The sequence below is a fragment of the Xenopus laevis genome, chromosome 4L, assembly GCF_017654675.1.
Source record: "Xenopus laevis strain J_2021 chromosome 4L, Xenopus_laevis_v10.1, whole genome shotgun sequence".
Lineage (NCBI taxonomy): Eukaryota > Metazoa > Chordata > Amphibia > Anura > Pipidae > Xenopus > Xenopus laevis.
The window spans coordinates 6,961,029-6,977,052 of record NC_054377.1 but is presented as its reverse complement, the minus strand read 5'-3'; the positions used below and the strand labels follow the sequence as shown (position 1 = coordinate 6,977,052).

General features: G+C 43.6%; 3 protein-coding genes across 7 annotated transcripts in view; all 3 read right to left on the bottom strand.

The window, feature by feature from the left end:
• Window positions 1–2,376, bottom strand: LOC108713747. The gene has a single exon (XM_018257300.2). It carries the CDS (start codon window positions 1,283–1,285, stop codon window positions 368–370), a length of 918 nt encoding a protein of 305 aa, XP_018112789.1. The 5' UTR covers window positions 1,286–2,376; the 3' UTR covers window positions 1–367.
• Window positions 2,377–3,929: 1,553 nt separating this feature from the next.
• Window positions 3,930–13,245, bottom strand: alkbh3.L (alkB homolog 3, alpha-ketoglutarate-dependent dioxygenase L homeolog). Of its 5 annotated transcripts, none has more exons than XM_041589391.1 (10): window positions 13,227–13,245; window positions 11,123–11,235; window positions 10,819–10,904; window positions 10,719–10,753; window positions 10,573–10,620; window positions 9,916–10,019; window positions 8,518–8,606; window positions 7,694–7,903; window positions 4,933–5,031; window positions 3,930–4,688 (listed from the first exon to the last, which is right to left on the bottom strand). In XM_041589391.1, the coding sequence occupies exons 2-10, from the start codon at window positions 11,193–11,195 to the stop codon at window positions 4,596–4,598; spliced, it is 837 nt and encodes a 278-aa protein (XP_041445325.1). In that variant the 5' UTR covers window positions 11,196–11,235; window positions 13,227–13,245; the 3' UTR covers window positions 3,930–4,595.
• A 364-nt stretch (window positions 13,246–13,609) lies between these two features.
• The window catches only part of hsd17b12.L (hydroxysteroid (17-beta) dehydrogenase 12 L homeolog), a 47,197-nt gene continuing 44,782 nt past the window's right edge, over window positions 13,610–16,024 (bottom strand). The window contains 2 exon segments of the mRNA NM_001094901.1: window positions 13,610–14,182; window positions 15,643–15,792. Of these exon segments, the coding sequence (NP_001088370.1) occupies window positions 14,075–14,182; window positions 15,643–15,792 (258 nt within the window). The 3' untranslated portion in view covers window positions 13,610–14,074.

Below are 16,024 nucleotides of genomic sequence, written 5' to 3'. Positions count from 1 at the left end.
AAAAAAAAATCCGTTTATTGATTAAATACAAAGGGATCTGAAGTGCGACCCAGTGCGGCATACTGTATCCTACATCAGTACTGGGTATCTATACAAACTCACAAGCAGCTTATTCACATAGTGCATAGATAGATCAAGGTATAAAAATAACCGGCATTTAATGGCTCTGAAGGACCCGGCAGTGCATTCATTTGAGACAGCCCTTAAGTTGGGGAGTGTCCCTCTTCAAGAGTTGCAGAACAAGGAGTGAGCACCCAGCAGAGGTGGTAGTCTTATCTGTAAAGTTCCTGGCTGGGTATGAGGGATGGCTCAGGACACATAGGGATGCAGTTGGGGTTAATAAGAGACCCCTGTTACAGTCATACAGTTACAGGCTGTGTCTGGAGCCCTCCAGCTTCTGTCTCTGCAGGTACAAGTGATAGGAGTTTCTCCTGAGAGACTCCAGAGACTGCTGGAAGGATTTCTTCGCCTTCTCCTCCTCGCTGGGGGAGACCCCTTCCTCTTCTTCCTCTCGGATCTCCTCGAAGGACAGAGGCTGGGTCCTGAGTCGACTGTGCCTCGGCCTCCTCAGAGGACCCCTGGATGAGGAAGGCTGGGAGAAGTCTTCCTCCAAGTAGACACTCTGGTGAATGGCCTCCTCGTAGCTGCACAGCTGATCCTCAGCCTGAGAGACAGACATGCTGTGAGGAGTGAGGAGTAGAGACAGGAGCAATGGAGGCTGAAAAACTGGGTGCACTTGGCTGATGCAGAAGGACCAGGAGAAGCAGGAAAGGGTTAATCCAGTGATCTTGCTCTCTCCCTTGTAGCTGTAGGACCCTTCTCTGTCACTGTAGGACCCTTCTTTGTAGCTGTAGCACCCTTCTTTGTAGATGTAGGACCCTTCTTTGTAGCTGTAGGACCCTTCTCTGTAGCTGTAGGACCCTTCTCTGTAGCTGTAGGACCCTTCTCTGTAGCTGTAGGACCCTTCTTTGTAGATGTAGGACCCTTCTTTGTAGCTGTAGGACCCTTCTTTGTAGATGTAGGACCCTTCTCTGTAAGACCCTTCTTTGTAGCTATAGGACCCTTTTCTGTCGCTGTAGGACCCTTCTATGTAGTTGTAGGACCCCCTTCTCTGGCTGGAGCTCTTTGCTTGTGATTCGTGGTGCCGGCTCCCTGCTTTATACCCCAGCCTCCTCCCACCCACAGTCTGCTCTGATGACACCCAATTCCATGTAAAGACTTCCATCCGGCTGCTGAGCTGTATAGGGCTGGTAGTGGGTGGAACAGGGGGTGCAGTCAGACACATAAGGGCTTCCTGTATAGGAGGGGGGGGGGCTCTGTTTTTGTTATGTAACAGCTGCCAGTCAATCACAAACACCTCGTTTACCTACACTGGGCAAATTAGCACCTAGGCAGTAACCCATAGCAAACAGTCCTTGGTTGTTATGGGTTACTGCCCAGTTTTAGTCAACGAGCCTCAAAGGCAGGAGCACCCACCATCCCTAAAGAGTCTGATTTAAAGGGGCAGCAACATTTCTATAAAAAAATGTGCTAAATATGAATATTGTTGTCTCTAAAGGCAACATGAGCTTTGCAATGCCGGTGACCTAGGAGTTAATTGTGTGTGTGTATGTATATATATATATACCCCAAATATATACATATTAAGGACGCCAGTTAGTCACTGGCAGTTCTCCATGCTGAATGCACTTGTTTATTTCACCCATAGGAGCTGCTGAATAAAATCCCACTCAGCCATGAATATCAGGATAATCCCGGTTCTGATGATCCACATGAATCCATCGGATTAGGCCCAGGGATCAGCACTCGCAGACGCAAGTAAAAGACAGAAGGAATAACAAACTAATACTTTGTTCAGAGGAAGAAACTGGGGCATCTCATGTGAGTGAAATAAAATTGATTTCTCTCCTGTGATGACCCCTCTGGGTGCCCGTAGTACTGGCGGAACTGCTCCTGGCACCACCATTAATGTGCCCCTCTATACACAGAGGAGATCAGGGTAAATGTAGGAGTTTTGGCATCACATGGGCTCAGCGTTTGCCCACAGAGCTGAGCTTCTCCCATTTATAAGGATGTGTGTGTGCGGGCACTGGTTGCTATGGAGACAAAGATGTCACCCCCACATTGGAGCAGTCACATAACGAGGGGTGCAGGGATTAAGTGGGGAGGAATGGGGGCGACTAGTTACATAACGGATTTGTCTAATATCAAGACTGAGGCTTATTGGTCCCTGGCACAGAAACAACTCGTCTCTCTATTCCTACACAGGAGCTGCCATATTGATTCCCCTGCGACACTACAGCAGAAAGATCGGGTTTTAAAGGAGAAAAAAAGGCTAAAACTATAGAAAGGTCTATATAAATACACCAGTAACCCCTCAAAGTAATGCTGCTCTGAGTCCTCTGTCAAAAGAAACAGCACATTTCTTTCCTTCTATTGTGTACTCATGGGCTTCTGTATCAGACTTCCTGTTTTCAGCTTAAACCTCCAGGGCTAGGGCTTGAGCATGCTCAGTTTGCTCCTCTCCCTTCTTTGCTGTAATCTGAGCCCAGATCTATGAGTGAGCAGGGAGAGACTCAGGCAGGAAGTGATGTCACAACAAGCTAATATGGCAGCTTCTATCCAATACAAACAGAGAGCTTCTAGAGCTGATTACTCAGGTATGGTAAAGCATTCTGCAGAGTAAATATAGTCTTATAGCTGCACTATTGTGGCTGATCTCATGGCAATAGATCTCTGTAACTTTCCTTCTCCTTTAAAGGGTGTGTCACAACTTTTATAGAATGGTCTTTGGTGATTTAGATATAGTTTTTGAATGATCTGCCTCCTTCTTCGGACTTGACCCCATCTAAAAAACAAATTCTCTTTAAGGCTACAAACGTATTGTTATTGCTACTTTTTATTAGGGATGCGCCAAATCCACTATTTTGTATTTAGCCGAACCCCCAAATCCTTTGTGAAAGATCCAAATCCTAATGTACATATGCAAATTAGAGGTGGGAAGGGGAAAACATTTTTTACTTCCTCGTTTTGTGACAAAAAGTCACAAGATTTGGCTCCCCATCCCTAATTTGCATATGCAAATTAGGATTCGGTTCGGCCAGGCAAAGGGATTCGGCCAAATACAGAATTGAATCCTGGATTCGGTGCATCCCTACTTTTTATTACTCATCTTTCTATTCAGGCCTCTCCTATTCATATTCCAGTCTCTTATTCTAAGTCAATGCATGGTTGCTAGGGGAATTTGGACCCTAGCAACCAGATACCTGCTGAAATCACAAACTGGAGAGCTGTTGAATAAAAAGCTAAATAACTCAAAACCCACAAATAATAAAAAATGAAAACCAATCGCAAATTGTCTCAGGATATAACTCTCTACATCATACGAACAGTTAATTTACTTTATAAAAAAAAAAAAACAGAGCCAATTCCATGCAAACAGTTAAAGAGGTTATATATAGGCAGGAATGGGAGCTGCCATGTGGTTTTTCTTACATGGGACAGTATAAATTCCATGCGACTGGAGTTCATTTTAGTAGGTATTTGTGGTATATGGAAATTGGGAGGTTGAGATTCCATTGGCAATAATACAATTGGTTCCATAAGCCTTATAATTAAAGGGCCAATCACACTATAAAGAAAAAATTTATTTTTTGTTTTTCATTTTTTTTTGTTTCTATCTATCCAACCAACCAGTACCTGTTCATTAGCAAGTGTCATCCAATTGTACAAGGTCTGGTATAGAGGCCCATGGATGGCATCTAAACCCCTTGGTCCAGGTTTTGGACACATATCAGTCGGCCAGGCCTTTTCAAACATGGACCAATAAGCTGCTGACTCTTCCTGAATGGACCGAGTTGGAAGCTTTTTGGTCACCATTAAAAATACCTTTGGCTCCGAAATAATTTAAAGGTAAATGAGCGCTGGTAGGCAGTGCCAACATATTTATTTGTATCTGGCAGGTTATGTCTTTAAATAAACAAATCAATATATAGAACCCAATATATTTAACTCACTGGGGCTCATTTATCAACACTGGGCAAATTTGCCCATGGACAGTTACCTATAGCAACCAATCAGTGATTAGCTTTTTAAAGCCAGCTGCAAATAAAACAATGAATGCAGCAATTTGATTGGTTGCCATGGACAAATTTGCCCAGTGTTGATAAATGAGCCCCACTGTTTCTAAACCATCAACCAAAACAGACGGCCCCATTCCAGGGTCAATAAGCCGCTGAGATGGCAGCTCTTTTGGGCCCATGTATGGCCAACCCAACTGTCACCTGCCAGGGTGTAATCATCTTAGAATGAACATAAAGAACAGAAACAGGATTTAAGGGGGATCTGGACTGATCCGGTCCGGCTTTCCTCATCCACCAACACCCGGTTATTTCACTTCTAAACAGAATTTATTTCTCTAATCTGCTCCTGAGAGTCGGATCAGCGTTTATAACTGTAGGAAAAGGCGCAGATTATCCGTCAGAAAAGGGGATCCCCCCCAGCCATTCACACGAATCCACAAGCACCAGATTCCTTATATAATGACGGGAGATGCGCCGTCTCGTTCCACCATCTCGTCAGTGATTGGGCAGATTTCAGTGACTGGGAGCTGGCGGTTGGGGGTACATGGTACGAAAAGTCAGGTTAATCCGGGGTCTCCTGTCGTGATATTCCTTGGGGACTCGGTGCTGGGGGGGGTTGCAGAGAAAGGCAGAGTTAAGGAGGCAGTTGCAGTCGACAGAAATCTAAAGACATTGCACGTGTTGCTCCGCCTCCCCTTTTGCAGCACAATACGTGGCTCTGCCCCTTTTTGCATCCCAGACCGCCCCTTTTGCATCACGGACGTCCCCTTTTGTTCCCGCCCCCCATCGGCCGTTAACATTTTTCACAAAAGGGGACAACCCTAGGTTAAAGGTAAGGGGGACGTCTCACCTGCCAGTCTTCCTGTGTGGCCCCCTCCATCAGCAACAGGGTCCCGTGATCCAGCGGCACATGCACACGCTCCACGTATGTGTAATCCCCCCGCTCCTCCTGCAGCACAGAGGGAACAATATGGGAGCAGTAACGCTAGGGATGCACCAAATCCAGGATTCAGTTCGGGATTTTTTCAGCAGAATTCGGATTTGGCCGAATCCTTGTGCCTGGCCGAATACCGAATCCGAAATTGCATATGTAAATAAGGGTCGGGTAAGGAAATCACGTGACTTTTTGTCACAAAAATCATTTTTTCCTCTTTTAATTTGCATATGCAAATTAGGATTCGAATTCAGTTCGGTATTCGGCTGAATCTTTTACCAAGGATTCGATGCCTCCCTAAATAACACACTGTGTGAATAGGACCCCAGGATCCAAGACTCGGGGTGAGGGGGGCTGTTATAGAATCTCAGCGAGCGCAAAAGATTAGGGATGCACCAAATCCAGGATTCCGTTTGAGATTTGGCCTTTTTTCAGAAGGATTCGGACAAATCCTCACGCCTGGCGCAACCAAATCCTAATTTGGGGTTCAGAAACGGTATCCGACCGAATCTTTCATGAGGGATTTGAGGATTCGGCCGAATCCCAAACAGTTGGTTCTGTGGATCCCTACAAAGATACCGACTATATACAGTGGAACCTCAATTTTACATCCCCTGATTTTAAGTTTCCCCTCATTTTACATTGTTATTTTGTGCTCCTATATATATATATTATACACAATACATTTCCCTGATTTTACATTTCCCTGATTTTACACCATTTTTTTCTGTTCCCCTGAAAAACGTAAAAAGGGGGTTGTACTGTAGCGTGTTAAACCGATCACTCCCAGCATCCACCGACAAAGGCCCTCAAGTCTCTTAGGATTTCAGTTGATTTCAGGGATTCCCTGTTACCCTTAGGTTGCTGATCAACCCCAACTCCCTGCAACCTCAGAGAATTTTAATCTAAAAAAACCCCAGACCATGAATCAGCTGAATCCAAGCCCAGGGACTACAGACAGGAGACTCCCACTGGACCATGGGGCACTGATCTTGACACAAGAGCTCACAATCTCATTCCCCGGGATGATGCAATTATATTTCCTCCAACTGAATAACGTCTCTCTGTGGGGGGCAGTAATGTTGTGACTTCCCAGCATCTTCCCGGCTCCACTGTACCACCCACACTATATCCACGGCTCCAGAAAGTGGGAATAACAGAGTGGGGAGTTGTACAAGGCTTGTTATATAACACTAAAGTCTCAACAATTAACACACAATAAGTATAAAGAACAAAGCTGTTGTGATTTTGTTACAATCAGCGCCATCTACAGGTCTAGTCAGCAAACTGCAGCAGTTGGGAGCAGGGAAGGCTCATTGCAGGTCTGGTTATTATACAGTACAGGTATGGGATCCGTTATCTGGAAACCCATTATCCAAAAAGCTTCGAATTGCAGGAAGGTCTTTTCCCACAGACTATTTTTCAAAAATTATTTCCTTTTTCTCTATAATAATAATAAAACAATACAGGTATGGGACCTGTTATCCAGAATGCTCCGGACCTGGGGTTTTCCGGATAACGGATCGTTCTGTAATTTCGTTCTTCATACCTTAAGTTTACTAGAAAATCATTTAAATATTAAATAAACCCAATAGGCTGGTTTTGCTTCCAATAAGGATTAGTTATATCTTAGTTGGGATCAAGTACAAGCTTTATTATTACACAGAAAAAGGAAATTTTTAAAAATGTGGATTATTTGGATAAAATGGAGTTTATGGGAGGCGGCTTTTCTATAATTTGGAACTTTTTAGATAACCAATTCCCATACCTGTATACCTGTATGGCACCTGTTATCGAAAATGTTCAGTACCTTGGGTTTTCTGCATAATGGAGCTTTCTGTAATTTGGATCTTCATACCTTAAGTCTACTAGAAAATCATGTAAACATTAAATAAACCCAATAGGCTGGTTTTGCTTCCAATAAGGATTAATTATATCTTAGTTGGGATCAAGTACAGGTATGGGACCTGTTATCCAGAATGCTTGGGACCTGGGGTTTTCTAGATAATGGATCTTTCCTTTATTTAGATCTTCATACCTTACATCTACTAGAAAATCAAATAAACATTAAATAAACCCAATAGGCTGGTTTTGCTTCCAATAAGGATTAATTATATCTTAGTTGAATGGAGTCTATGGGAGACAGCCTTCCCGTTATTTCGGAGCTTTCTGGATAACGGGTTTCTGGATAATCTATCCCATACCTGTAGTATTTGTTTTAATATATACATTGAAGATGCAGATAGGCTGGTTTAGCCTCCAATAAGGATTAATTCTATCTTAGTACAAGGTACAGGCACAGGATCTGTTATAATGGAGCCTATGGGAGACGGCCTTTCTGTTATTCGGAGCTTTTCGGATATCGGGTTTCCGGATAACGGATCCCATACCTGTACCTTGTACTAAGATATAATTAATTCTTATTGGAGGCAAAACCAGCCTATTGGGTTTATTTCATGTTTATATGATTTTCTAGGCATAAAGATCCAAATTATGGAAAGATTCATAATCCGGTTGCTGAGCATTCTGGATAACAGGTCCCATAGCTGTACCTGGTTCCTTAGTATGACCTTTGGCTGTTATTATATTACATTGGCTGAGGATTCAACGCTCGCTGTGCATTTCCTCAATTTAACCCCCTCCCCGCCAACCCAACCTTCCCAGAATGGACACTCACAGGTGGCGGCTTCTTTCTCATCTGGAAGTTGCGGGTCTCCCCAAAACTGAGGGAGGCAATGATGGGGTTCGTGCCCAGGGCCGGCTCGTCGTCGCTGTGCCAGTCTATGCTGTCCTTGTCGTGTCTGTAGAGGTTGCAGAGCAGAGAGTTGAAGTTGTACCCCGTCACCTCCTCGATGCGGTCTTTCAGCATGTTGAGTAGCGGGTGCCACTGGGAATATAGACGTGGGGGGTCAGTTAAACTATAGGTTTAAGGCAGGGTGGGCAGTATTCAGCACACAAGCTCCTAAACTTCACCAGCAGGGAATCCTGGGAAGTGCAGTTCTACAAGTACACTGTCTGCGTTTATGGTACCTATGCTCTGTTTTAATAGAAGGGGTGTAAAGCCAAATTGCCCATTTAAAGGAACAGTTCAGTGTGTAATTGGTTAAATAGACAGGCTGTGCAAAATAAAAAATGTATCTAATATAGTTAGTTAGCCGAAAATGTAATGTATAAAGGCTGGAGTGACTGGATGTGTAACATAATAGCCAGAACACTACTTCCTGCTTTTCAGCTCTCTAACTCTGAGTTAGTCAGTGACTATAAGGGGGGCCACATGGGACATAACTGTTCAGTGAGTTTGTAATTGATCCTCAGCATTCAGCTCAGATTCAAAAGCAACAGTTATGACTCAAGTCTCTGATTGGTTACTGCCTGTGGAATCAGTGGAAAGCAAGAGAGCTGAAAAGCAGGAAGTAGTGTTCTGGCTATTCTGTTACACATCCAGTCACTCCAGCCTTTATAGTTGTATCAAACAACAACAGAGAGGGGTAAGATACTCACATGGGGGTTCGCTTGCATCGTAGAGTGAGAGTAAGTATACGGCACCTCCCCATACCAGCAAGTCAGACGGGGTTCATGGTAAGATCCATCTAGAGAAAAAAAAAGAGCTTTAAAGGGGTTGTTCACCTTTAAATTAACTGTTAGTAGTATGTAGAGAGGGATATTCTGATACAATTTGCCATTTGTTTTCATTTTTTATAGTGATGCATTCAATCCCCTATTTTGAATTCAGCCAAACCCACGAATCTTTAGCAGAAGATTCAGCCGGATACCGAATCCGAATTTGCATATGTAAATGAAGGGTGGGAAGGGGAAAACATTTTTTACTTCCTTGTCTTGTGACAAAAAGTCCTGCGATTTCCCTCCCCGCCCCTAATTTGCATATGCAAATTTGGATTCGGAATCAGCTTGGTAAGGCAGAGTCTGAATCCTGCTGAAAAAGGCCGAATCCTGAACCGAATCCTGGATTTGGTGCATCCCTAATTTTTTATTATTTGTGGTTTTATTAGTGAGTTATTTATTCAGCAGCTCTCCAGTTTGCAGTTTCAGCCATCTGGTTGCTAGGGTCCAAATTCCCCTAGCAACGGTGCATTGATTAGAATAAGAGACTGGAAAATGAATAGGAGAGGCCTGAATGGAAAGAGGAGTAATAAAAAGTAGCAGTAACAATACATTTGTAGCCTTACAGAGCATTTGTTTTTTTAGATGGGGTCAGTGACCCTCATTTGAAAGCTGGAAAGAGTCAGAAGAAGAAGGAAAATAATTCAAAAACTATAAAAAAAAACAAAAAAAAAACAAAGACTAATTGGAAAGTTGCTTAGAATCAGCCATTCTATATCATTAACAACGTTAATTTAAAGGTGAACCACCCCTTTAATGAGAGGCCATTCCCATGAACAGAAAGAACTGGGGTACAACTAGAAACCACTTTTCTTCTCCAATATATAAAGGGTAAATAAATTAGGTAGTAAATAAGATAGAAAAAAGGGTCAAAGTGAATTGGGGTTTAGCATCAGGTAACAGGGATATGATGGGTAGACATCGCCCTCTAGTGGGGAAATGTAGGAACAACACAAAGCAGAATCAAGCACAAAGCAACTTCTTATTGCTACAACTTGCCCTTTATCATGTGACATTGTCCAGCTGGTGCTTAGGGGGGGTTATCGCTGGTGAATTCACCCAATCAAGGCAGAGGATGTCACCCACTTTCATTACAATGGTTCAGGCCACATATACTGTATTCAACAGCAGCACCTGAACTACCACTCCCAGCAGCCCCTGTTAGAAGCTGCACCAATAGATAAAGAGTCACACAAATCCGCAACCCTCTCATTTCCCTGTGAATGTTTTTGAAAACTCAAACAAAAAAATCCCTTTTACAATAGAGAATTATCCAACCTGGGCCCACGTTGGTTTTCTGTCTCCAGGGGATCTCCCGCTGCAGCTGCTCAAACATCCAATCGGCTTCTCGGGGGTCAATAAAGGAGGGGAACAAGCGCAGCCTGGGGGGGACACAAAAGGAATTACTCCCCGAGGGTTGTGCCTTAAAGGGGTGGTTAACTTTTAGTATGTTATAGAATGGCTAATTCTAAGCAACTTTTCAATTGGTCTTCATTATTAATTTTTTTATATAGCTTTTGAATTATTTGCCTTCTTTTTCTGACTCTTTCCAGCTTTCAAATGGGGGCTACAAATGTAATGTTATTGCTACTTTTTATTACTCATCTTCCTATTCTTCTTATTCAAATCAATGTATGGCTGCTAGGGTAATTTGGCCCCTAGCAACCAGACGGCTAAAATTACAAACTGGAGAGCTGCTGAATAAAAAGCTCAAAACCCACAAATAATAAAAAATGAAGACCAATTGCAAATTGTCTCAGAATATCCCTCTCTACATCATACTTACAGTTAATTTAAAGGGGAACAACCCCTTTAAAGCAACAGTGACTCCTTTTACATTTGAATAATCAGCGCCATTCCCGATATGAAAACATTAAAGGAGAAGTGTTTTGGGGTTCACTACCCAGCGCACAGGGGGGGGAAGCAATAACTTACCTGGAAACCCCAGAGGGAGACACACTAATCTCATGGGTTCCAGCGGCACTAGAGAGAGGGCGAGACACAGAGAATTAAAGAAACAAGTTGCTCCTGGAGTCACACGCACGGCTTCTCTGTGAGGCACATATGGGGGGGTCACTTACTCGATCACTTTGGGTTCCTGAACTCTGCGCAGCACCTACGAGAAGAGAGAAAGTGACTGGGATATAAAGGGCCGGGGGGGGGAAGGGCTTGGACTGTTACCTCTGGGGGTTTCTCGTAGACAAAATGCTTCTCTTGGGGGGGCTGTTCTTTGCCCCACGTCTGGGGTCTCTGAGCCGAGGGCATCGCTGGGAAGGGAAAATACACATTACTTACATGCTATGTACTATTGTGTATAATGACAGTTGGGTAGAATGACAGTTGGGTAGAATGACAGTTGGGTAGAACGACAGTTGGGTAGAACGACAGTTGGGTAGAACGACAGTTGGGTAGAACGACAGTTGGGTAGAACGACAGTTGGGTAGAACGACAGTTGGGTAGAACGACAGTTGCATGTAGATATTACCTGGTCGATTTGCCGGTCCGGCAGCTCCTGCCCAACCTCCCTGCACCCGCGCTCTCTGCCTCTTGTCCTGCATTGCACTGTAGGTTCTCACTAGCGCTGTGGCACAATAGACTCTGGAAGACATATTAGTACATACTCATTATCTACAGCCTATTAACGTTTCCACTGCACTGATCACTAAAGGATAAGTAAACCTTAAAAATAAATGATTGTAAAATTGACGAGGGAGCTATTCTAAGCACTTTTGTAATTTACGTTCATTGTTTATTTATTTTTAATTCCAAGATATTAAGGGATACATGTACTGTTAATATGAATGAATTTTGTTACAACAGCGCCACCTGCTGGTCAGTTTCCCACCAGTCTGACCAGCAAGTAGTCAAGGAAGTTGTCAGGAGAAAGAAAGAGGCTGATGTTCTTCTGCTTAGGAATACAATTAGAAACCTCTCTCACATCTTTCCTAAGCAGAAGAACATCAGCCTCTTTCTTTCTCCTGACAACTTCCTTGACTACTTGCTGGTCAGACTGGTGGGAAACTGACCAGCAGGTGGCGCTGTTGTAACACAATTCATTCATATTAACAGTACATGTAACACGGGCCCCACTCGGTAGAAACAGGCTGGGGCCACACGTGACGACGCTCTGATTCAGGGATTACAACGCGCACAACAAAGAGGTTCGGCAGCAGCTCAGACGCCCGAGTTGTACCAATACTTGATTGTGATTGGCTCATTTTATTCACAGCAAATATTAATCAGGACTGTCTGAGAAGCAACTCAGCCCTCAGTTACTGCCGGACCGACATGGAAATCACGAGCTCCGGCTGAATTCCCTCCCCAAACACCGTCCCAGCAGATCCCCACACTATTCGTACGGGTTACTAATTCCCTATACTCACAGCAACCCACTCACTTCCTGTCAGTCCGCCGGCATGCTGCTTCCGCTTCCTGTGTTTCAGGAAACCCGTCCGCTCGGCTAGGCAAGGAAAGTTCCGCCTCCCAGTCCGCAGGCGTGAATGTACATATCGATTTGTTTTAAAGAAATTATATATTTATTGAAGGCTGGGAACCTTGTCCTATTGCTTTCCATGGACAGAGCATGTGGTTAAAAGGAAACGATCCCACATATTTAAAAAGCAATTAGTATAAGAATGCACTAGAAATATGTGGCCTCACAGCATTATTTGTACTGTGTTATATCTGCCCAATCCCTGCTCCACAACATCCCTAGCCCCGCCCTGAAACGCCCACTTCCTGCCCCTTGATGTCACTCCTTAAAGGGGGAGGGGTTGACCTTTCAGTTAACTTTTATTAATGTTATACTAATTCTAACAATTCTTCAACTGGTCTTCATTATTTATATATTGTAATTATTTTTGTGCCTTCTCTTTCCAGCTTTCAACTGGGGGGTCACTGACCCCCTCTAAAAAACAAATACTCTGTAAGGCTACAAATGTATTGTTATTGCTACTTTTTATTACTCCTCTTTCTTATTTTTTTATTACTCCTCTATTCATATTCCAGTCTCTTATTCAAATCAGTGCATGGTTGCTAGGGGAATTTGGGCCATAGCAACCAGATGGCTGAAATTGCAAGAGCTGCATACCAGCAAAGATGGCAACCCTTATGGCAGCAGCAGTCAAAATAGACTTGAGAACAGTAACAACAACAATTAAAGGGGAAGTAAAATTGAAAGCAATGTAATCAAAGGACGAAGGTACTTGCTTAACATTCTGATATCGCTGTTCATGTGGAGGGGGAAGGCATTGAGATCACATTCACAAGCTGATCTGTGCAAGGCCTATTAACTGTATGGGATCTATTATCCGGAAAGCTTGGGCCCTGGACTTTCTGGATCAGAGGACTTTCCATAATTTGGATCACAAAAAAAAGGCTAAACAATTATAATTATCTGCTTTAAATAGGAAGCTGTGTCAAATGGCAGTGCGATACGTCAGAGCTCTCTGGATAACAGGTTTCTGGATAATAGATCCTAGACTGTATACACAGAGCCAGGTATGGCTTCGCTCTTTCAGCAGTTCCGCATTAGAACTGTAGATGCTCATGTATGAACGGTCAGTTCGATAACCCAGCTTATTACTTACCCTTGTATTAGATTCTTCTCAAACTCCTCCCCATCTTGTACTCTTCAGCATGAGTTAAACTACAACTTCCTGCATCCAGCAGCACCATGTTGGGAGGTGCATCATAATAACAGCAGCAGTGTGATGGGACCCCCTCCCCCCACAACAGAACCAAGGCCGATCCTTTCCTCCTCCACCCAGTAACCTGTTGCAGAACTACAATTCCCAGCAAATGCACTTGTTTTGCACCATATATCCCAGTGCATGTTGCGTCCTCCCCAGTCTGATTGGTCTAGCCCCAAAAACGTACAGGCCGTTTGATTGGCTCCCGATGGAACTGGTGTGTGTGTGAAAAGCAAGCAATGTGGCAGCTCACGCATTAATACAAATAAAGACAGAACGTGTTTTGTTATTGATTTATTACTAATCAGGGCTGAATCCATTGCTAAGGAGCAGAAAGACCACCCTCAGGGCTGAATTGGTTGCTAGGGAACAAAAACCGCCCTCAGGGCTGAATCTGTTGCTAGGGAGCAGAAAGACTGCCCTCAGGGCTGAATCTGTTGCTAGGGAGCAGAAAGACCGCCCACAGGGCTGAATCTGTTGCTAGGGAGCAGAAAGACAGAGGGCGATAGTGCAGATCACATGATCAGTCCTGTCCTGCAGTCTACTTATACGGACTAGTTAGCTGTGCAGGCTGCATAGGTAGTTTAGTAAACTAGTTAAAGTGGAGCTGCCACACTTGGGGCACATTCCTGTTAAGAGATAAAGGCAAACTAAGTGGGTTCCTTTGGTTGTTTAGGCAGCGCAGTCTCTGGGCTGAATGTTCCGGTTGCCATGTGGGGCGTCGGCTTCTCCGGCAGCAGCTCCTCCTACTTTTGTTTCTTCCTCTTCAGGAAGCGAGAGCGGAGACCCTTGTTCATCTTCATGCCCATACTGATTGCAACAGAGACCGGCACGAGAGAGGTGCTAATCCAGCCCTGGGGGAGACACACAGTGGATTGTTAAATACAGGGGTGAAAGGGGCGGTTCATCTTTAATTTAACTCTTAGTATGTTATAGAATGGCGAATTCTAAGCAACTTTACAATTGGCCTTCATTTTTTCTCTTTTATAGTTTTGAAGATTTGCCTTCTTCTACTGATTCTTTATGGCTTTGAAAATGGGGGTCACTGACCCCATCTAAAAAAAAAATGCTCTGTAAGGCTACACATTTATTGTTATTGCTACTTTTTATTACTCATCTTTCTATTCAGACCTCTCCTATTCATATTCCAGTCTCTTATTCAAATCAGTGCATGGTTGCTAGGGGAATTTGGACCCTAGCAACCAGATGGCTGAAACTACAAACTGGAGAGCTGCTGAATAAAAAGCTAAATAACTAGGGATGCACTGAATCCACTATTTTGGATTCGGCTGAACACCCAAATCCTTCGCGAAAGGTTCGGCCGAATACCGACCCGAATCCTAATTTGCATAAGCAAATTATGGGTGGGAAGGGGAAAACATTTTTTACTTCCTTGTTTTGTGACAAAAAGTAACTCTATTTCCTTCCCCGCTCCTAATTTGCATATGGAAATTAGGATCTGGATTCAGTTCGGTCAGGCAGAAGGATTCAGGCAAATCCGAATCCTGCTGAAAAAGGCCGAATCCTGAACCAAATCCTGGATTGGTGCATCCCTATAAATAACTCAGGAACCACAAATAATAAAAAAAGAAGACCAATTGCAAATTGTCTCAGAATATCCCTCTCTACATCATACTAAAGGTTCATTTAAAGGTGAACAACCCCTTTAAAGGGGAACTCTACCCAAATATTGAAAGATACATTAAAAAATTAAAGGAAAGGGTCATCTTCCCAATATTAGGGGTGCACCAAATCCACTATTTTGGATTTGGCCGAACCCCCGAATCCTTCGCGAAAGATTCGGCTGAACACTGAACCTGCATCCTAATTTGCATATGCAAATTTGCTTATGCAAATTAGGGATGGGAAGGGGAAACATTTTTTATTTCCTTGTTTTGTGACAAACAAGTCACGCGATTTCACTCCCCACCCTTAATTTGCATACGCAAATTATAATTCGATTCGGTTCAGCAGGGCAGAATCCGAATCCTGCTGAAAAAGGCTGAATACTGGCCAAATCCCAATCTAAATCCTGGATTCGGTGCATCCCTACCCAATATACATTCATTATGCCTTTTCATTGATTTTACTACTTACTCCTCCTCAAACAGTGACTCTGCAGAACCAGGAAGTTGGAAAGTGAAAGTGCTCATGTTCAGCCCTATCAATTGTTAGAAATAGAGGGGTTTACTACTCCCACACTTTTTTAAGCACTCTTTGTGAGTATCAGTATCCCCCATAATTCCATTTGTGCAGCCTGACCCCCAGTCCTCACACATTACTACGGCTTTGCCTCGTGTATCAGGAGACTCACCATGATGGCGTGGGGCAAGTAGCCGTTGGTCTGAGTCTGTAAGCCAACAGTATTCACAGCTGATCTGACGTAGGTCTCAGGGCTTGGCTTGTCCCAGGTCGGCTTGCGGATCTTGGCCAGTTTGGTGGCAACGTAGAATGGAAGAACGCTCTGCGGGAGAGATGCAAGGGGGATTGAGTCAGTAGCAAGTCAGACATTTTTGGAGAGGGGTCCAGTGTTGGAAACAAGGTTCATTATTTTCTGGGAACCAGACAACCAATAGGAATGAATTTGGACTACTGTTTTGTTTCAATATTATATATTAATATTGTTATTGTTGTGTCCATGGAATATAGTGAAACACACAGACAAGTAGCTGCAGGAGTAATTGCTGTAATGCTTA